Here is a 21,103-nt window from a genome sequence, read left to right as displayed (position 1 = left end):
ACTAACATGTGTACAGGATGCTCCGGGTTGTAAAACTCCTTCCCAACCATTCACCCATCTGATCCTCACCACAAACCTGTTAAAGGCCACAGGGGCAAGAATTACTGTGTCCGTTTTCCAGCTGGGGAAATAGGGGAAAGAAGCAACTTGTTCAGGTTCCAAAGAAGCTGACAGAGATCAAAACAAGCCCGCATAAAGAGAGGGGCTGCAACAAATGGGGGGCATTAAGGCCTGCTTCCTGCCTGTCACTGTTTGCGCTGCCTCGACCATGCTCCACCACCCACACAGACTGGCAGGATCTCAGCGTGGTTCCCATGTTCCACGTCTAGGCTGCAGGTTGGCAGGTTTGGAGAAGCGATTAGGTGACCCTGAGGTCCTCAGATTTCAGGGGACCTGGCTCACCAGAAACAGCATTATAAGAGACTTGTATATTACTATGAATTTATTAATTCATAATGAGCAATGATACCGGTGAACAGGATACTCACAATTACTGATTAATAACGAACTTAAAAATATGAGAGTCTCTTTTCTTCTCCAAGTGCAGAGGGGTGTGCCAGATGAGTTTTGTGGATGCCCTTCTAGGTTGGACAGGAAGATCTGAGAAGTGGGGAGGTAGTAAAATAGTACCCTGGGCTCGAAGATAAATTCAGGAAGACTTCAAGGAAGTACTAGAATGTGGAGCGGTTGAGAACACAGACAGAGCAACTCAAATCCAGGTCTAAATCCTGGCGTGGCAACTTACAAACTCTGTGACCTTGGTTAAATTACATAAACCTTCTAATCCTCAATTTGCTTACCTGTAAAATGGGGATAGCAGGAGCAGTTACCTCTTACAGTGGTTGAGGGGGTTAAATGAGATGATTCCTGGAAAGGTGCTTGGCATATAGGAAGCACTCAGTAAGTGCTATTTGAAAACTGGATTTTTCAGGAGCAGAGAGGGAGAAATCAATCAAGATCCAGGAGTCCCAGAGAAGGGGACTAGAAACTCAGGTATGACTAGGAAATGTTTAGAAAGAATGGGCTGACTACTTTAGGAGATGAGGGTCTAATGGCAGAGCCCCTGGTATGGCAAGTAGGAGGGGACACACTACCTGGAATGTTGTTCAGAGTCATTGAGACATGCCCTTCAGAAAGAGGGTCTAGTCCCTCCTTTGGATGGCAGGTGATGGGCATGGAGAAGGAGGCATCTTTCAGATGTTTCTATTCAAGCCTAGCCTGGGACATAGGCTGCTGGAAAGAGCCCAATATCTGAATGAAAGAGAGACTCTCAGAATTAAGGGACCAATTTGGGGAAAAGATCAAAGAAGCTAGAGACCCAGATGAATGCCAATCCAGTAGGGCCAACCGGCCCAGAGAGTAGATTTTCTAGACATCAGGGCAGGAGAGGAAATGATTTCACCCAGCACCAGGCTGTCACAGTGCAGGCTAGGATGAGATTAAGAGCAGAGGCATTTTATCAGAAAATTCTTGCCAGCTGACAGTTTGTTCTCTTAAGAAGAGGAAATGGGAGCATCTGGGTGGCTCAGTCGGTTGAGTGTACAACTTCAGCTCAGGTCATGATCTCATGGTTGGTGAGTTTGAGCCCCACGTCGAGCTCTGTGCTGACAGCTCAGGGCCTGGGGCCTGCTTCGGATTCTGTGTCTCCCTGTCTCTCTGCTCCTCCCCTGATCACACTCTCTCTTTCAAAAATAAATAAAGATTAAAAATTTTTTTATTCAAAAAGGAGGAAACGGTCGAACCCTTTCAGGGAAAGGTTTATGGCCTGGCACTGACCCCTGCCCTGCCTGGAGGGGTGGGTGGTTCCCCAAGCTGGGATCTCTGAGGCTTCTTCCCAAAGCCAGTGTGCCATGCATTGTCCCTTCATCCTAAACACGTTTGGAGAGACGTGTGAAACCCGCAGACATGTAGAAAATAGCACAGCCATTCTGATACTTGTGAGCTTGTGAAGGTTTCTTCGGTAGCAAGAACGACTGAAGCTAGACATTAGGAAGAACTTCAAGTCGGAAAGCAAAAGATAATGAAGGTGACTGAAAGGAAATAGGTCAATAATCTTGTTCCATAGAAACTGGATGGATGGCCAGAGCAGCGTCCTACACTACTGGGCATTTGCCATTTCCATCTCTTGTGTCACAAGACTCCTGTTTGGGGTCAGCACACACCTGACTGCCACAGACACCTGTAGGCCATCGGAGACCTTTTCCCTGGCTTGTGGTGAAATTGAGTCTGTGAGGAGCTGGGAGAATGTCTTTCCCTGGAAATAGCTCAAGATCCAAAAAAAATCTGCTCTGCTGGGGTGAGGTAGGGCCGATCTGAGTGGGACAGGAGGAGGATGGAATAAAGGGACTTTATAGCCATGAGGAAACAAAATAGCTGGGCGTGGCCCAGCCTCTGGGATGTACTGTGTGTGTTGCGATCATCACCATCCCTCAGAGGGACCCAAGAAGGATTAGATGAGGTCTTTGCTCTCCAGGGAGTCATCACTCTTGAGCCAGAAGGTGAGGAAGTGCCACATGCCCAGATGAAAGAAGGAAACCTACATTTACAGGGCATCAGTAGGTCCCAGAAGCTTTATGGACATTGTTTTGTCAACTCTCCCAACAGAAGAGGAAACAGGCTCTGAAAAGTTAGGGAACTAGCCAAGGCCACACAACAAGTGAGTTGTTAGATTTTAAACCATGGTCAGTCTGGTTCTTCATCTCCCACTCATTATATCCTGCTGCCTCCCAGCCCTTATACCTCCTGGCAGGATTCTCTTGGCATCGTCTGTAACTCAGAGCTTCAGAAATTATGCTGTGCAGAAAAGAGCACTACTTTTCCATTTAAAGAACTCTCTCACAAGAACGTGAGAGAAAGATAGTTCAAGTTAAGGACTGTTCTTTATTCTGAAGTCACTTCCTTCCTACCTTTTCATATTCGGAAACAGAATGAGGTTTTTGCTTTTTTGTTTTCTTGTTTGAACAGAATAGCATGTTGGAAATCCTAAAAAGGAAAAAGATAGTTGTTCATTATATAGGGCTTACTGAGCATTTTACACACCTTAATTCTCTACCTTAATTCTCCCATAGAGAAGAAAGCGAGGCACAAGGTTAAGCAACTTGCCCAAGGTCACACAGCAAGTCGATGGCAGAGCGAGTGTGCAAAGCCAGGCCGTCTGGCATGGAGTCCTACCTGCTGCAGCGCTGTCCCCATCTGTGCACTGGCCAACATTGCCTGTGGCCTCCTGTGTTCCCTCCTCTCAGGGACCCCAAAGCACTCACACCTTGGACCTGGCTCCCAGCTGGCTCATGGGCTGATGTCTTTCTTGAGTACACCTCTCCCAGCATCACTTATGTGGCTCCTGAGAGTCACCGTGGCCCATGGTAACATACCTAGACCATGGTGGTGGTGGTGGGGCGGGGGAATAGGTCCTTAAAGAATGAGTCCATTTTCTTTCCTAAAAGTCTTCCTTGCTGAGACAATGGGTGCAGCTCAGCTGCGGCCAGATCCCTGCCATCTTTTCTGTCCTGCCAGCATGGAGTTGCAGGCCATTGCCCTTGGAGAAGGACCTCCTGACCTGTGTGGGGTCTGCAAGATCTCGAGTGTTCCCGGACCTGCCCCGTGAGCACACTATGCAGGCTTGGTGCTGCTGCAAAAGCAGCCACCGCCACTTATGTAAGGACAAGGAAGAAATTTGCCCCCAAGGAAAAGCAGGAAATAATAAACACAAATTCAGGACAAAGATTCCTTAAGAGGAGAAGGAATATGTGAGGTGTCAAAGGCTTCTAATGTGCCATTTCTTGAGCTGGGTACAAGTGAAGATTTTTCTTTACACTTTATACATATGTCACTCATATTTCCATATGTAAAATGGCTCATAATAAGAGAAAAAATTAAATAAAATCCAGAGTTTCACCAGGCTGTAAATACGAAGTGTTGCCTGCACTGGCTGTGTGACGACTTTAGGCTGTGTGTCCAGAGATGGTTTTAAAGGCAGTGTTTCTGGAGCTTCCTTGCAGGGTTGGGTGCCACGAGGATGTCAGGCGTGAGAAATGTCTTCTCTTAGGGACGATAACACAAGCAGACATAAACGGTGAAGAAATCTGAGGTGCATTTAGGGGTACAGTGAGTTCTGTGTCTGGGCTTAGAGAAACATGCATTTGTGAAATTGTGTGCTGTGTGTCAGGGAAGGGGCAGAAAGCAGGTAGGATGTCCTTAGAGCCTGGTTTTGTTACCAGATCTATGCCTATTTGTGAGAAAATAAAATGCTCAAAATATTAGGATTCCAGTGGCAAGAAGATGGCATTAATCAGTGTGCTCAGTTTAGGAGCCTGTGAGGGAGGTGTCCAGAGGAAACTTCTAGATGAAATTTCCCGGGAGCACAGCAGGTTCTGATGTGCCCAGGTGCTGCTGTTCCCTTGTGGGGTGGGCTGAGTAGGGGAGGCTGATGCCCACACTGGACATCTGGGGACAGTCTGCCTGGGCTGCTTCTGTGACCATCCTTGAGTGCGCACCACGGTACTGTGGGCCTGGATATGGGGAAGGCACAAGTCCAGAGGACTGTGGTTCCTTTGACAGGAAACCCCTAAAGACAAAGCAAACCAGCCAGCACTTTTTTGGAACAGCTATGAGACCAAAGCCCAGAGTCTCCAAGGAGCTGACAAGAGAGAGCATCACTTACTCTCTCAGGGCCCTTGGGAGAGGGGAAGGAGAAGCATCTGTCACAGTCAATGAATCCAGGGCAGTTTCTGCAAGTGGATGAACCCAGAAAGCCACAGCTGCCCTCCTCCAGGGGTTTCTATTCTGAGACCTGGCTTCCAGCTTGGATAATGGAGGTCAAGGAGCCATGGGCTGGGGCAGGTGCTGCCATGGATTAAATGACGTAAAGGAAGTAAAGGGAGGCTTATGCTGTGTCCTTGGGTGTTGAGGGCAGAGGAGCCAGAGCCCAGCCACTGGGCAGGGATGGTGCAGTGTGGGCCTGGGGCCCATGGAGAGGAAAGGAGAAATGGAGAAAGCTGAGCCTCTCCTTCCTTCCAGATGTCAAAGCATTTTGCAGAGACTGTCCATTTCATGATGAGGAGACAGAGGTCCAGAGAGAAGTGGCATGCCCAAGGTTATACCAAATGCTGCAGGCAGAAGCCAGATTGGACCTTGACTCACAGCCCAGTGTTCCTTCCACCACCTGGAGTAGCATTTTCTAGCCTGTCCTTAGAATGAGTACAGAGCGACTCTGTTTCCAGCACTGGCCCTCTGTTCACCTCAGATTTCCCCAGTACTATCTGGGACCCAGAAGATGCTTGGCTTTCCTTGCTTGGTGCCTTTATTCTGACCATCTACGATCACCTTATTGATTCAGACATGGGAGATAAGGAAGTGTTTTAGTAAAGGCTGAAAAGTCTCCAGATGTGAGCCATGTTGTTAGCTTTTTTCTGCAAAATGCCTAGTTTCTTTGTCCCAAAAGCACTTTAAGAAAGGCAGGCAGGGGCACCTGGGTGGATCAGTTGGTTAAGCATCTGACTTTGGCTCAGGTCATGATCTCACCAGGTTGTGGGTTCAAGCTCCGCATTGGGCTCTGCACTGACAGCTCAGAGCCTGGACCCTGCTTCGGATTCTCTGTCTCCCTCTCTCTGCCCCTCCCCCCCCCCCTACTCTCTCTCTTTCTCTCTCTCTCTCTCTCAAAAATAAGCTTGAAAAAAAAAAAAGAAAGGCTGGCAGAGTTTGGGCTAATGTAGTGCAATTGGTCAGGACTTCTGGAGATTCTTCCCACATGAGGAATCCTTTAGCCCCCCCAAACCCTCCTAGCAAGGTCTCTAGTAATCACTGCTTTAGCCTTGCACAGATGGGAAAACAGCCTCCCTCGGCCACCCACCAGCACCAACACCAACAAGCCCCTCAGGAGGTGGGCCTCTAGGTGCCTCCTCATTCCTTTCTCCACCTTCATGCCAAAGGCCATCACTCAAGCCAGCCTCCGGTAGGGCAGCATGGACCTAAGTGCCCTCTCCTGGCTCTTGCACAGTTCTCCAGTTACCTCCATCCTTCCAGCTCCTGGCAGGGGGCGACATGGCTTTGCCTGGGAGCCCAGGGAGGACACTCACTGACCTGAGTCAGCTCCCTGGCAGAGGCTGTGTGAGCACAGGGTCCTGCCAGGTGCATAGAAAGGCTGTATTTCCAGGACACTTGGGTGGATCAGTCAGTTAAGCATCCAATTCTTGATTTTGGCTCAAGTCACGATCTCATGGTTGCTGAGACTGAGCCCTGAATCCGGCTGTGTGCTGACAGCACAGAGCCTGCTTGGGATTCTCTCTCCCTCTCTCTCTCTACCCCTCCCCCACTCATGGGTGCACTTCCCTCCCCCCCAAATAAATAAATAAACTTAAAAAAAAAGAGGCCATATTTCCCATTGTGGTCAGCATACCAGCCTATCTATGAATTAATTTTACCTTTCTCACTCTCTTTGAAAGGAGATATTCACATCCCCACTTTGCAAATGAGCAAACTGAGGTACAGAAAAGTTAGGTATCTTGCCCAAGTCAGCTAACGAACAAGTTGCAGAACCAGGGGCCTCACTCCACTCAAGCTCTCTTACTTGTGAACAAGGATGCCGTCAGTGCTAGGATAACAGTAAACAGTGTCTGAAAGCTCTCAGGTGGGTGGTAGCCAAACACTTTGTCTGTACGACCAGAGCTGCCTATGGCCCTTGGCACAGTCTTCAGCGTATGGCAGATAATCTGTGATCATGTCTCCAGAATAGTGTTTTTAGCCTGGGTCTATGGAGTCTCTAAGGCCTCAGAATGTGAAGGTAAAATTTGGCATGTATGAAATCATGTTCATTTTTCTGGAAAGAGAGCCCAGAGTTCTTTCAAGGTGTTTCAAAGTTGTTGGGAAACGGGAAAGGTTCTACAGGTGTGTGGGCAGGCAGACCCAGGTAATCTTTGCTGTCTGGAGAAGAAGGAAGAAGAAAGAAAAGCTGGTTATGTCACTGATTTGGTTCTCTGGGAAGCAGACTCTGAGTTGAGGGTGCTGAATGTTTCCTAGAGGATGTGCTTGGGATCAACACAAACGGAAAGGAGGGCAGGAACATAGCACGGGGCAAAAGAAAAAGTCCAAGTGACAGAAGTCCAACAAAATGCTCAGCCAGTCCCAGGTGAGCTCTGAAGGGAGAATGACCTACCAAACTTGCCCCATGTTAAGTAACAATGGCTGAGCCTTTATATCCCCGCCGCAATCAGTCACTGGATTCCGACAGCTCTGGGAAGGACGTGACTTTGGGCCAAGGAGACACTGCCTTTGAGACACTCCCTGAAGGAGCTGAAGGGGCTGACAGCAGAGGGCAGTCTCCCAGAGCTGGGCAACAAGTCATTCCTTGAAGGAGAGTCTGGGTGGTGCATCACTGACCCTACCTCAGTACCTCTGCCCTTGGGAAAGTAGTAGAGATTAAATGATGTCCATCCATCGACCTGTCCAGCCATCTATCTTTTCATTTAACATTTATTAAACATGTCTTATGAGCCAGCCCGCTGTGATTGCACTGGTGATAAAAAGATGTACATGGCATAGTCTAACAGAGAGAGACACATCAATGAATAATTAGAACACAAAGTGGTCATTGCTGAAATAGAGGCGAGTGCCAAGAATTATGAGAGCACATTGGAGGGTGGGACTGATTCTTCCCAGGGGCAATGAGTGCGTCCTGAAAGAGTTGACAAAGCAGAGAAAATGGGGGTGGGAGATTAGGATCATGGAGAGAAAACATCTCAAGGCAGAAGAAGGTTATTGAGAGACATAGTGGTCTGAGAGGGCTTGGCAGATTTGGGGAGAACTTCAGTGTGCACAGAGTGGGTGGATCACTTGGTGGAAATGTGGCTGGAAGGGGAGGTTGTAGTAAGATCACAAGTGCTTCAAAGTCCACGCTGGTGGACCTCATCTCAGGAGTATTGGGAAGTCACTGATGGGTTTTGAGCAAAGTATTGGCATTAAAGTATGTACATTTTATGAAATCAGCTTTGATAGCAGCAATGATAGGATGGAGTGGTCACTAGAACTCCAGGGGAGTCATATATATGCCATGCTCTCTGGGCCCCTATCATCCCTCCAAGCACATCCCTCAGCTTCCCACGTAGGTGACACTCTTTGATGTGATGTTCAGTCCCAACACACAGGTCATTCTGGTCTTGGGCACATGTAGTATTCCTCTGAGCAACTGCTATTCCCCCAATTTCTCAAAGACTTTCATTTGCCATGCTCAAATCCTGTCTTTTTCTCATGTGTGGAATAACCCCCATTCATGGCCTGAGTCCTTGTATGTTTATTGGTCTAATGTCATATGGGTGCCACCAAAGCCTTCTCAGAACCCTCTTGTTTTGGTGCCACCTACATTCTTTTTCCCTTCTCAAGTGGGTGTCCCAACCCAGGAAAGATTCTTATGACTAGCATCTCCTTTATGTCATCAGTCACACTAAGTTTCTCTAGGCTAGTGGGCTGCCATTCAAGGAATCTGTTTCTGTACAGCTGGATAATGAGCCCAAGATAGCTAACATCACCAGCCTCTCTCCCCCCTCCTCTCCCTCTCTTCTCCTTACAAGAATCTATGCAGGTCATGGAGTGAATACCATTCACACGATTCCTGTCCAAGTGCCAGGCTGCCTGAAATATGACCCACTGGGGACAGCAACTTCATGATGTCAGGTCAGCCCAGTAAACTCTAGACACTCAAGGGGACATAGCCTGTGTCTTGCAAAGTGTGATGTTCTGGGCATTGGAACAATGGGCTTACGGTTCCATAAGAGACTGGGATTGAAGTAGGTGATCTCTAAGTTGAAGTATATGGCCTTCTAGCTGCAACAGCTAGGATGAATATTCTAAACTCTTTCACTGGCCCATTTTTATAGATGGGGTACAGAGAGGGAAAGAGAGGCTGGGAACATTCTTTTGATGAGAAGTTTTAAGTACTCAGTCCTCTACAGCTCCCTGAAAAGTGACTACAACACAAATCCACACAAGGAGCATTGGACAAATGTCTGCCTAGGGCATACCTCATATTGTGACTGGTACAGCCAAGGAGACTTCCTGTAGGTGGTAGATGTGTATGGATTCGTCAGAGGTGATGGATCCCATGATTTGTGATCCCCAACATCAAGGTCCTTCACTGTGTTGTTGCTCCAGTGGGTGGAGAACAAGGGTGGGAGGAAGCCTCTGTAAGCCAATTGGCCTTTGCTTCTCTCCCTAAAGACCATGGGAGTTAGTCTGGAGGTCTGGGAAAGACCATGAGCTATGATGGAGAAACCTTACTGTTTGTTTTGTGAAGGTTGAGGAGGGCTAAATGTTGAGAACCCCTTCTCCTTCCACATAGAAATTCTCCATGCTGTTTTTCTGGGAATTCCTTTGAGACTCCATGCTGTAGGTTTCCAGCTCCAAATACTGCCACCACTGTGGTCATCATTTATCAAGGACTACTGTGTGCCAGGCACTGTACTAAGTTCTTTGCAAGCTATATTTATTCCTCACAGCAACCTTGCAAAGGAGTTAGGATGCCTGTTTTGTGGAAATAGAGGCACAAGGAGGTTAGGCAACTTGCCCAAGTTCACATAGTAAGTAGCAGAAAGAGGATTCTAACCCAGGTTTTCCTGACACCAAAGCCCATGTTCTTTTCTCTGTACTGTATAATCTTAAACTTTGCCATATTGATGACATTAGTTCTGAGTCTCCCATAGCTACTTTATACCACACAAGTGAGTGGAGAAGTCTAAGGAGGGAAGGCAAGGACAGAGTCCTCTTTCTAATACTTTTCATCATATACTCGGGTTGGGGGGGGGGTGTCATAGTCTCTCAGATCCCTTTGCATAGAGGTGGGCAAAGGCAGAGTTGGTTCCATCAGCCAGACAGTCTGGAACCTTGGGGCTGGTGGGCCTTGGTGGACTGGCTTTGGCACTGGAATCCAAGCTTCCAGAATTCCAAGCTTAGAGATAAGTAAGTTCTCATCATGTGACAAGTAAGGAAAACTGACACAGAAGGATGAACAAATTACCCAAGCCACAGAGCTAGTTAGAAGCATTATGTATGCATCAGTGTATGCGTTGGTGTGTGTGTGTGTGTGTGTGTCTGTGTGTGTGTTGGGGGTGTGTGTGTGTGTGTGTGTACGTGCATGCATGCATGCATGTATGTGTATGTGCTAGAGATGACAGTGAGGGGTCTCCTAACTCCCAGGCCCTATGAATGAGTTCAGGAGATAAGGCCTTGGAGTCTGTCTATATTCAGAGGGGTGGACCACAAAGAAGGCTATTTTTAAAGTCTGTTTTGGTTTAACACAAGTAGTTTATTTGGGATAAGGTGACTCCAAGAAATGCCAGTGTGGGGGTGGGGGATGAGACACAGAAGAGAAGGAAGCCAATACATGTTCATTAATGATCAGGTCATGGCTTTGGCCACTGGGCATTTTTGGGAAATGGCATGGAATGTGCCTTGGAGTTATTCTGCTCAAGGGATGAGAGGCCAGAGTATTTATTCACCTGCCTTCATCATCACTGGTTGAGTATTGTTATTGGGGGGCATCAACTCCTCCAGAACCTCTTGCCAAGCAGACTCCCACAGTAAAAGAAAGCATAGGGCTATTTTTAAAGGTGTTTGTAGTCCTGAGTAGCCACCAGTTCTCTAAAGATTCTGGAAAACCTTTTAGGGTGAAGAGGCTTGGGCATTAGCACCAAGAACAGTCTGGAGAAGAGATGTATGTATGAGACTGAATGGTGCCCCCCAGGCCCTGGAGGCAGGTTGTGATAGAAGAAGGAAGGGCTATATCTGTGTGCCCTATGGGAAGAATGGGTAAGTCTTATGACAAGATGAGTTGCAGTCAGATCTTCAACCAGTGAAAACTGGTGAAAAAAAAACCATATCAGATAACTAGAGCTCATCCAACTATACAACTCGATTAATGGCCATACAGAAAGTGATGGAGGAAAGAATCATGCATATAGAGGGTTTCCTTAGGGAGTTTGGGGCTCCTTGTTGCTAGGGCCAGCCAATGCGCTCTCCTTTATGGGAGCAATGAGGCCAGGAGTATGGGGAGGATAGATGGAGATTGAGTGGAAGGGTTCGCCACTCATCCTTGGTTATTCTAGTACCAGGAGGCTCCAAAGTTGGGTGAAAGCAACACGAAGAGGTCTCTTTTTTGCCTGTTGGTTTGGGGGCACCTTACATGGAGGCAAAACTATAAAGGAAAGAAACCCTAAGTATTGCCTGGCTCTTGGGCCAGGGTCACCCCACCTTCTATAAGAAAGGGAGATTGGAGGGCTGGACTAGGTGACATTAGGGTCCCTTCTAGTCCTGATCTTCTATCTCTGTCTGCTGTCCCTTGACTCTTGCTCTCCCTTCAATTCATCCATCAACAAGTATTAACTGAGCACTGATCATCTGCCCAGCATTAACTGGGGAGCAGGAATAAAATAGAATATGGGTCCTGGACTCTAAGAGGCGATAGATGGGGGACATGAGTTAACACTGACTGAGCACTTATTCTGTGCCAGGCAGTGTGCTAAACACCGTATATATACTGACTCCTCTGCCCTCACCATAACCTGATAAAATAGGTACTAGTACCTCCACCATACAAATGAGGAAGCCAGAGATGGGCTCAGAGGAAAAGCAACTTAACTGAAGCCACACGGTGGTAGAGTATGGATTTGAGCCCGTGCTGTAGCCACGATGCTTCTGCTCCTGGGAAATAGAGATAGACTCTCTAAGTGCAGCTCCTAGTGTGCTAGCAGATGGAGCGGTCAAAGCTGGAGTTGCTTGGGAAGGCTTTATGGACAGGTGGCTTAGCACTTGGCCTTGAGGGAAGGATGGAACTAGGAGACTGGCCAGGGAGGGGAGCAACCTGAGTGTATTAATTCCCCAGGGCAGGCTGGGGTATGACGGCTCCAGTTAGCAGGTATCTCCTTAGGGTAAGGAGGTGGGCAGCAGCTATGGCTCAGCCTCCTGGGGGCTCCATGGGAGGGGAGGAGAGGCCAGGAGCCAAAGACAGATCTTCCCCTAGACCCAGCAGGGCAACCACCCTTCTCTTCACAGACCCAGTCCTAAAAAGCTGGTGTCCGCCTGGCCTGGAGGGGTTTTATGCTCAGACCAGGCCTGTAAGCATCACTCCTTCCCCACAGTCATTTGGGCAGCATAAAGATGGAGCTGGTTCAGTGTGTGGATCAGCTTCTTTCCAGCTGCCTAAGCCACTGGCCAGGGAACCAGACCACTGATAATGATGATAGTTAACACTTACATTTAGCAAGGACCCTGAGCCAGGCACTGTCTTAACTTTAGCTAATGTAAGCCTTCCAACATCCTTATGAAGTAGGTACTATTACTGTGCCCATTTTATAGATGGGAAAACAGAGGTACAATGAGGTTAAGCAGCCTGTTCAGGTTCCCATAACTAATAAGAGTCAGAGTCCAGATTCCAACCCAGGAAGTCTACTCCTACCTACTCTGCTGTACTGCAGAGCAGAGGTTTTAAGCAAGCAGAGGTTCATGAGCTCTGATCATAGCTGCTCCTTTCCTCTGCCTGGGATACCCTCTCCAAATTCAGGCTCTCTTCCTTGCCTGAAGCTCTTCCCTGCCAAGGTAGCCCCTCCCTAGAGGTGACTTCAGGAGGCACCCCCAAGCCCCCACCACTAGGAAGGCCCATCGCTGCCTGAAAGGCCAGGCCAGAGTGCCCAGTCTCTCTCCTCACCCCCACACCCACATGCACCCTGTCCCGCTCCCCCCCAACCGAGCACCGTTGCCTTTTGTTCACAGCGATGGCTCCTGTGCCCAGGCCGGTGGGGGCATGGAGGACTCCGTGGTGGCAGCGGCGGCGGTGGCAGCCGGCAGACCCAGTGCCCATGCCCCGAAGGCTCAAGCCCAGGAGCTGCAGGAGGAGGAGGAGCGGCCGGGGGCGGGGGGTGCCTCCCCGAGGGCTGGCTCCCACCGCGCGGCCTCCCCCGGCCGGCAGCAGCCTGCCTTGGCGACGGCGCTCTGCTCCCACGCCCCTAACGCCTCCGATTACGAGCTCTCCCTTGACCTAAAGAATAAACAGGTACCCAGGGCCTCCAAGGGGGGCGGGGAGGGTGGTGAAGGGGCCCTGCCTTCGGGGGCTATCCAGGGTATCTCCCCACTTGGGCCCACCTCTGCTGTGCTGTAGGCACGCCTCTTTTGCCACTAGTTCTTCCAAATTGAGCTAAGTGTTCTGCCCATCCCTGTAGCCCAGTTTGTCAGGCAAGCAGCCTTAACAGGGCCTGGGCCACACCCTTGCAATGCCTGTCCCTTAGGCAGCATGTCCAGAGGTCTGCTCCTCTTGCCATGTGCAGGATGCCTAAATTGCCCTCACAAATGTCTAAGCAGGTGGCCCACTGTTCTCTGGGGAAGCCCCTACTTCCACTGCTGCTTAGAAGAGATAGCCCACTCACATGTCCAAGTAGCAAGCCCCATGTGTAGGCACACTTAGGTTCAAATGAGATGCAAAGATGGTGGTCTCCTCTGGGTAGACTGAGGATTCCCAAGATAAACCAAAGTCCCCTATTGGAGAACAAATTCCATTTGTGTGTGTGTGTGTGTGTATACTCATGTGCATATGCTTAGAGAAAGATATCATGACTGAATTTTGTTAAGAAAGAGCATTGAACTTGGAGCCATAGACATAGGATCCACCCCTTGGTCTCGCTCTAGTTAAGTCTGTGACTGGGAATGCCAGTTAAGCACTCCGGGCACTGGTTTGAAATTGGGAATTAGACCTTGAATCATCTCCAAATGTGTAGGTTTTAAAGAAACATTCTTAACTCCATGGACAAAGTGGGTTTGGGGAAGGAAAGCTAGTAGAAAGGTCACTAAGACTGAATCAGGCCAAACCAACTTCATTTCTTTCCTTCAGCATCAAGGTCGGCTGGAGGTGGAACATCTGGTTTTCAGTAAAGTATTTAACAAAATCTCCCATGATATATATGTGGACAAGATAGGAAGTGAATCGGATGACAATATAGTCAGGTGGGTTGTTTTCAAACAGAATTCTCAAAAAACGTTGGTTTTTCCATCCATGCCATTTCCTGGTGCCTTGAGCGGTGCACTGTCCTTGGTCCTGTTCAGTTCAACCATTTTTGACAAGGCACTACTTTCTAGTGACACAAAGCTAAAGGGAACAGCTAATACCTTGGTGATAGAATCCAAGATTTTGTAGAAATCTCATCCAGACATAAAGATTTAAATGCGAAAGTCTAAATGAAGCAGGGAAAGAGCTAAAGTTCTGCTCTTAGCTTTGAAAAGCCCACAGCATTAGTATAAGATAGGCAGGCTTGGTCCTGGGAGAGAGAACTTGTGGCTTCGGCTGACTGTAAGCTCAAGATGAATCAATAACCAGTGAAATGGCTGCCAGAGAAGTGAGTATAGCAGCCTTCACAGGAGGGTGGATAAGCCTCAGTATAGGGGAGCAGCTGGCTGGAGCCCCACACTGGTTTCTGGTCAGGGCCTGTCTGGAGCCTGTCCTTGGTTCTTGGGGCTTCATTTAAGACAGAAGTAAGAATCGTGAGGATTCCAAGGTTCTCCTAAGAAGGAAAATAGGATTGGCTGGAGTCATATGGAGAAATTGTAGACGTGAAAACAAGTTTTAAATATGGAAGAGCTGGCATGTGAAAAACGGATTTGATATATTTTCTATCATTCCAGTCAAAAATAGTGGTACTAACGTATGAAAGCTACAGAAAAGGAAGCTTTTAGCTCAATTAACAATTAGAGCTGTTAAAAATATAGAAAGTCCTGCTTGTGAGGTAGTGAGTTCTGTGTTACCGGGAATGCCCAGGCAGGGGCTGGAAGACAGTCCATCTGGAACACTAAGTGTGATGTGGGTGGTCAGTTGGCCCAGATAAGAAGTATTCTCAATTCCACATGACTATGCTCCTTGAGGACAGAGATCATGTCTTACCCATCTTTGTACCCTTCCCCCAGCATCTAGCAGAGTTTCTTGAACATAGTAACAGCCCTCTGAGTGAATAATTTTTGAACAACTATGATGTGCAAAGCAATAAGAGAGTGGGGTAACAAAGAGAAAAAAGTGCTCCCTACTTGCCCCCCCCAAAAAACTGCAGTGCAATTTAACGAATATCTGGTGACTAATACCAAAAGAAACCTGTACTTCAGCTTAGGCAGGAGAGTTAGTTTAATTCTGACTGACTAGGTGGCATATGGAGAGCGATACAGGCTTCTGATTGGCATCATGGGCCTTTTTATAGTAGACACCATTCTGAGAGATGGGTTTGCATGTCAAGCCAGCAGGGGTGGGGCGGGAAAGTTGAGGGTGTGACAGGCACCTTTATGCTGAGTGAATGCAGCTTCAGGGAATAGCACATCTCCTCTGGCTCATGTATCTCTCTAGGCCAAGCATAAGCTGGGGGCAGAAGGAAGAGGGCAAAAAGTGAGGGGGCTAGAGAAAAGTGATTAAAAACACGACACACGTTTATAAGAGACTGAGCTCAACTCCTGTCTCTTCTGCAAATGAACTGTGTGATCTTGAACAAGTTGCTTAGATTCTCCAGGCCTCAGTTGTCTCTTAACTCTTTGGGGCTTCATACACGCTGTTCTCTGTGCCTCTACCACTAACGTTCCTGCTCCCCCCCTCACTTGGCACTCGGCCTCAATTTGTTCTCCCTCCTCCTCCCTGGCAGCTTTCCCTGCCCTCCCAAAGCTGCATTGGATGCCCCTTCCCAGAAATCCCCTAGTACCTAGGGGGTACTGTCATTGCCCTTCAGCCCTGTATCATCATTCCCTGTTGACTTGACACCTCCTAAAAGGCAGGGCCCATAACTCATTATTCATCATTATATCCCCATCATTATATCATGCCTGACACTGTCCCTGGCATGAAGAAGATATGCTCAGGGATGGAAAGGGGAAAATACTAAATTAGTGACCTGAAGGGGGAGAGGTGAATGAAGCCTGGGTCCCGGACCTGACTTTGCTATAGGTTTCTTTAAGATCTAGGATTTAGTATCTGATTCTGTCATCTCCACCAGTTGTGCAAATCCTATAGTACTTATACTAGAAAGATCTTGGGCAATCATTATCTCCCCAGTCCACCAACCTGCCAGGCCTGCTCCATCAGCCAGTCCAGAATCTCAGGCACTGCCTGTGGCTCCTTTCTGTCCCCACACCCCTCCCCCCCCCCCAAGATCTGCTCCATCCCCAAGCCCACTGATGCTACTTCTTAACTATTTCCCAAATTCTACCCTCTCCTGCCAACCCCACTGCCCCCACCCCAAGCTAGGCCACCATCACTTCTCACCTGAGCCCCTGGGGAAACCCCCACAGGTTCCCCTACTTGGAGCTGTGCCTCTCCTAACCTGATCTCCACCCTGTAGCTGAGCCCTCTTTATAGACAGCACATCAGATGATGGTATTTTGCTGTGTGAAAGCCTTCCATGGCTCCTCACTGTGTGTAGGACAGATTTCTCCTGGTTCTTCTACCATCTGACACAACCCCACATCCTGCCCCACTGCCATGCAGGGTTCCTGCCATCCCCACTCACCTTTCTCCAGATCTCTGTGCTATGGTTTGCCTCTGGGCCTTGCCATATTTTATTTCTTCTGATGGGAATACTCACCACCTGTCCGCCATCACACTTCATCTGGGTGATCTCTACTCATACTTCATGTCTCAGGTCAGCATCCCCAAGCCTGGGTGTGTGCTTTTACTGCGTGCTCCACTGCTGACTCCATGCCATCTGGTAGCTGTCCCACTCGTACAGGCAAGGACTATGTCATTCTCAGGGCTGTCACACAGTTGAGCGGATTGTGCACAGAATACCTTCGGAGCAGCCAGTTACTTCATGGTCTGTGTGAGGAGTGAGCACTCCCTAGGGTTCTGTGTTAGGTGATAATGCTACTCTTGCTCACCTTTGTTTCCCCACACAGCACAGTCCCTGGTGCCTAGGACATGCTCTGTACTGGGGGAAAACATGAGAGAAAGAAAGAAAGAAAGAAAGAAAGAAAGAAAGAAAGAAACCTGCCTCTGGGTTTCCCTGTTCTCCCAGCCCCCAGGGCCTCGCCCCACAATCACAGTGGGAAAAAGTGCCAGCTTCTCTGGGACAGCTTTTCCATCCTCCATTCCCTCTGCCCTCAGCTCCCTCACTTCATCTCACAGTGAGCCCGGGGCTACAACCTAGGGGGACAAGGAGGGAGCATGTAGATTCCTTTGGAGGATTCTTTAGAAAAGTGGTGTGGCAAGGATACATAGGGCACCCGAGTGGTTTCCAAATTCATTCAGGTTCTCTAGGGAGTTTGTATCCTGTTCTGTGCCACCGTTGAGGAGCAGCCCACTGGAGCTCATGTGGGATGTCCAAATGGCATCACTGTGTATGCTGTCCAAGCCAGGGGACCATGCAGCTACGGTCAGTAGCATCCAGGCCCTGCCCCCCACCCAAGTCAGGTCCTGGGTGGAAACTATGTTCTCTTTTTGGAGAGCAGACCCTTCCACAACAGATCTCCCATACCTAAGCCTCAGGGTCCAGCCTCACCAGGGGATACCTTCAAGGGGAGAGATTAGGGTTAGGGTTAGGGTGGCCATGTTTCCAATTCTCTGGGTCTCAGTTTCTTCACCTGTGAAATGAGGGATTGTACCAGAATATCTAAGGCTCCTTTCTCCTCTGAAGGCAAGAATCCCACCAGGGCATGGAGGGCACCTGAGGACCAACCCCCAGAGCATGATGGTGAAGGCAATGCTCATCAAGGATAGTCCTGTTCACTTGCATCCGGTTCAGGGAACAGAATTGCATTGCTGTTCTGTGCAAGGCTTGGGACACCACAATACAAAAGACACAGGCACAGTTGTCAGGGAGCACATTCCAGAGATGGGCACTGACTTGTAACCAGTACTAGCTAGCACTAATAGCATTAACTATGTGCCAGACATTTTCCATGCAATATCTCCCCAGACCTGCATAATATCCCAGTGAGCTAGGTACTACTACTATCTCCATTTTAAGAATGAGAAAATCACGGCTTAGCAATATTAAGTAACCTGCCCAAAGACACATCCCTAGGTGTGCATTCCTGGTGCAGCCAAGACTGGGACTCCACAGTCCTTGATTTTATCCAGAGTCTTCCACAGCCTCCTCATCCCAGTGAAGGGGTAGGTTCCAAGGAAGCAGTGCACAGGGTTCTGTGGGAGCACTGGAGACAGCAAGAAGCCCAACCCGGGGTTCAAATCAGGCTCCCCGCAGCAGCTCTACCTGAGACAGTCTCTGTGATCCAGGAGTAGCTGAGCCGTCGTACCCCCCTACCCCTAGCTGGCTGTAGTCAGAAGAGGTTCCCAAGAGCATCCCTGCTCTTAGGCAGGCCTCAGTGCCCTGCTGTGTTGAATGCTTGCTGTATTTTGGACAGTTGGACAGGGAGGTGGGCACACAGGGAAGACGCGGGGCTCACAGCCTGCCCAGTGCAGGCCGGCTTCCCTTGGGGCGGCCCTTAGCATCTCCAAGCTCCTCTCTCCCTACCCTAGACTGTCTGCTCCTAAGCCTCATGTAAGGCTTCCCTTGCCAAGTTCTGCAGCCTCATTCCATGTAATGCTTTAACATTCTCAGCTGGGAAATCTTGGATCAGAGGAAATCCTTGCTCACATGTGAAAGCCACCCCCACCCCGGCCTGGCTCCCTCATTCCCCAGCACTGCAGCCCCCCAGCTAGCTGCTCTTCCTCCCTCACCCTGACTTGGCGACCATCTCTCAGCGGCCCTTCTCAGACTCAGCTGCTGCAGCAACCTGAAAAGAGGGAGCATGTTCTAATTAACACTGAGAGGCTCGTTAGGCAGACAGAGCCCCCTGAGCCCCCCTCCACTGCTTCTTCTGGCAGAAGCAGAGAGATTGCTCTCTTGGGAGGAAGCGAGGCTACAATTACCCATGATTCATGGGGTTTAGGGAGAAGTGAGATGAGCTGTTCTTAGGCCTGTGGGCCCAAAGACCCCTCCCCACCCTGGGGACCACCCTCCCCCCATATCCAACTCTCTTAGCTCTCTGACCTGGCCTTGGTTAAGAAAAGGGTTAGGGGCGCCTGGGTGGCTCAGTCGGTTGGGCGGCCGACTTCGGCTCAAGTCATGATCTCGCGGTCTGTGAGTTCAAGCCCCGCGTCAGGCTCTGTGCTGACAGCTCAGAGCCTTGAGCCTGTTTTGGATTCTGTGTCTCCCTCTCTCTGACCCTCCCCTGTTCATGCTCTGTCTCTCTCTGTCTGAAAAATAAACGTTGAAAAAAAAAAAAAAAGAAAGAAAAGGGTTAGGGTTGTTGGGAGGGCCAGGCTGGGTGGACAGAACTGACCTGGGACGCTGCCAAGTTCCCGAGCCCTGTGGGAGGGAAATTGTATATGTATGTGTCTGAGAGAGTTGTGGGGGAGGGGGAGGATGGAGCATTTGACTCCAAGCCCGGATCCGGAAGAGAGCCTAGATTTTTATTTGCCCTGGGACATAGGACAGAGTTCAGTTTAGTTCATGTCTGCAAACATTTATTAAGCCCTAACCATGGCTCTGGCTCAACACTGGGCACCAAGAATGTAGAGACAGATAATACCATCCTTCCTGTAAGGTACAGTCCATGGGAATACAGAGAGCATGGAGGGTGGCTGCGAAGGATGGAAAGAAACAGTGGGGGACAGTGCAGGCTGGGGTTGCAGCAGGCACGAGGCTGGAATAAATGGGAGATGGTTGTGTTAAATGCACTGGAACAAATGGAGAAGATCCAACAACTGAATTCAAATATCATAGTGAGCACTTGGTCCTTGCCAGGCTCTGGGCTAGGTGCTGTCCATAGATCAGGGGCCTCGAATAACTGATGCTCTGTTGGAGTCAGGATAGGGGGTGTGGAGAGAAGGAAGGGTGGGTTAGTTAAATATCACAAAGATTAGTGGAGAAAACTGGGCATCCAAGACAAGTGAGAAACAACGTTCTCCACAGGCACCTAAAGTGGTAAGATCCCTGTCTGGTTGGGGAACTGAGGAGGCTTCACAGAGGATGCCCATTTGAGGCAGGTCCTGAAGAAAGGAGAGAACATCATGGGCTGAAGGACAAGGCTGAGCAAATGCTCAGAGCAGGAAAGCCTAGTGTGGGCTGGGGGAGGAGCAGGGGTCGAGCCAGCATGTACAGAGGCTTGGTGTAGTAGTAGAAAACGGGAGGTAGGCTGAGGCCAGATTGCTCAGGGTCAGAAGGCCAGCAGGAAGCATTTATATACTTATTTGGGGCAATGCTCTCAAGCAGCTGAACGTCTGTATTCACATCTGCTCCTCAAGAGCCTTCATCAGGGTAATGTAGTGTAGGATGGATGGTGGGTGTGAGAAGGGAGCAGGGAGGCAGTGGGGAGGCTGCCAGGGTGGTCCAAGTGGGGAGTCGAAGAGAGCCCCATGTGGCAACAGTTTGGTGGAAAGGTCAGGATGATGCAAAAGGTTTTGGGGGTGGGGCAGGTTGTGGAATAAAGGCTTGGAGGCTGACAAATGCAGAAGGTGGGCAAAGGAGGATGCATGGACAAATACAAGGTTCCCAGACTGGATAGCATAACAGCCAAAGTGCTGTAAGGTAAATAAAGAAATCATTGAGAGCTGATTCGGGGAGGTGGGGCAAGGCAGTGGCTTTGTATAGGTGAACAGAGGGATCTAGGATCAAGCTTAGGAATTGAAATTTGAGAGTCATTCACCGAATCATCATTGTCATCAAATAGCTACCACTTACTGCACACTGATTATGTGACAAGTTCATATGAAATGATTCAATTCTCATAACAAGCTACAGAGTCTGCAGGGTTAGCTTCATAACAGATAAGAAAACTGAGAGTTGGAGAGGGGCGCCTGGGTGGCTCAGTCGGTTGAGTGTCCGACTTGGGCTCAGGTCATGATCTCACGGTCTGTGAGTTCGAGCCCCGCATCGGGCTCTGTGCTGACAGCTCAGAGCCTGGAGCCTGCTTCGGATTCTGTGTCTCCCTCTCTCTCTCCCCCTCCCCTGCTCATGCTCCGTCTCTCTCTGTCTCAAAAATAAAATAAAAACATTAAAAAAAAATTAAAAAAAAAAAAAAAAAAAAAAAAAGAAAACTGAGAGTTGGAGATGTTAGGAAACTTGTCCAAGGCCAACCAGCAGAGAAGAAGCAGATCTGGGGC

General features: G+C 49.1%; 1 protein-coding gene across 7 annotated transcripts in view; it reads left to right on the top strand.

Moving 5' to 3' along the window:
* IQSEC3 (IQ motif and Sec7 domain ArfGEF 3) overlaps positions 1–21,103 on the top strand; it is a 104,493-nt gene that overhangs the window by 41,215 nt on the left and 42,175 nt on the right. For all 7 annotated transcript variants that reach the window (XM_078450185.2, XM_078450183.2, XM_078450186.2 and 4 more), the window contains one exon: positions 12,754–13,033. In XM_078450185.2, the coding sequence (XP_078306311.1) occupies positions 12,754–13,033 (280 nt within the window). The remainder of the gene's footprint in view (positions 1–12,753; positions 13,034–21,103) is intronic.

This window comes from Panthera onca, chromosome B4 (genome assembly GCF_046562875.1).
Source record: "Panthera onca isolate mPanOnc1 chromosome B4, mPanOnc1 haplotype 2, whole genome shotgun sequence".
Taxonomy (NCBI): Eukaryota; Metazoa; Chordata; class Mammalia; order Carnivora; family Felidae; genus Panthera; species Panthera onca.
Note: the sequence above shows the minus strand (reverse complement) of the source record. Positions and strands in the feature narration are given on the sequence as shown.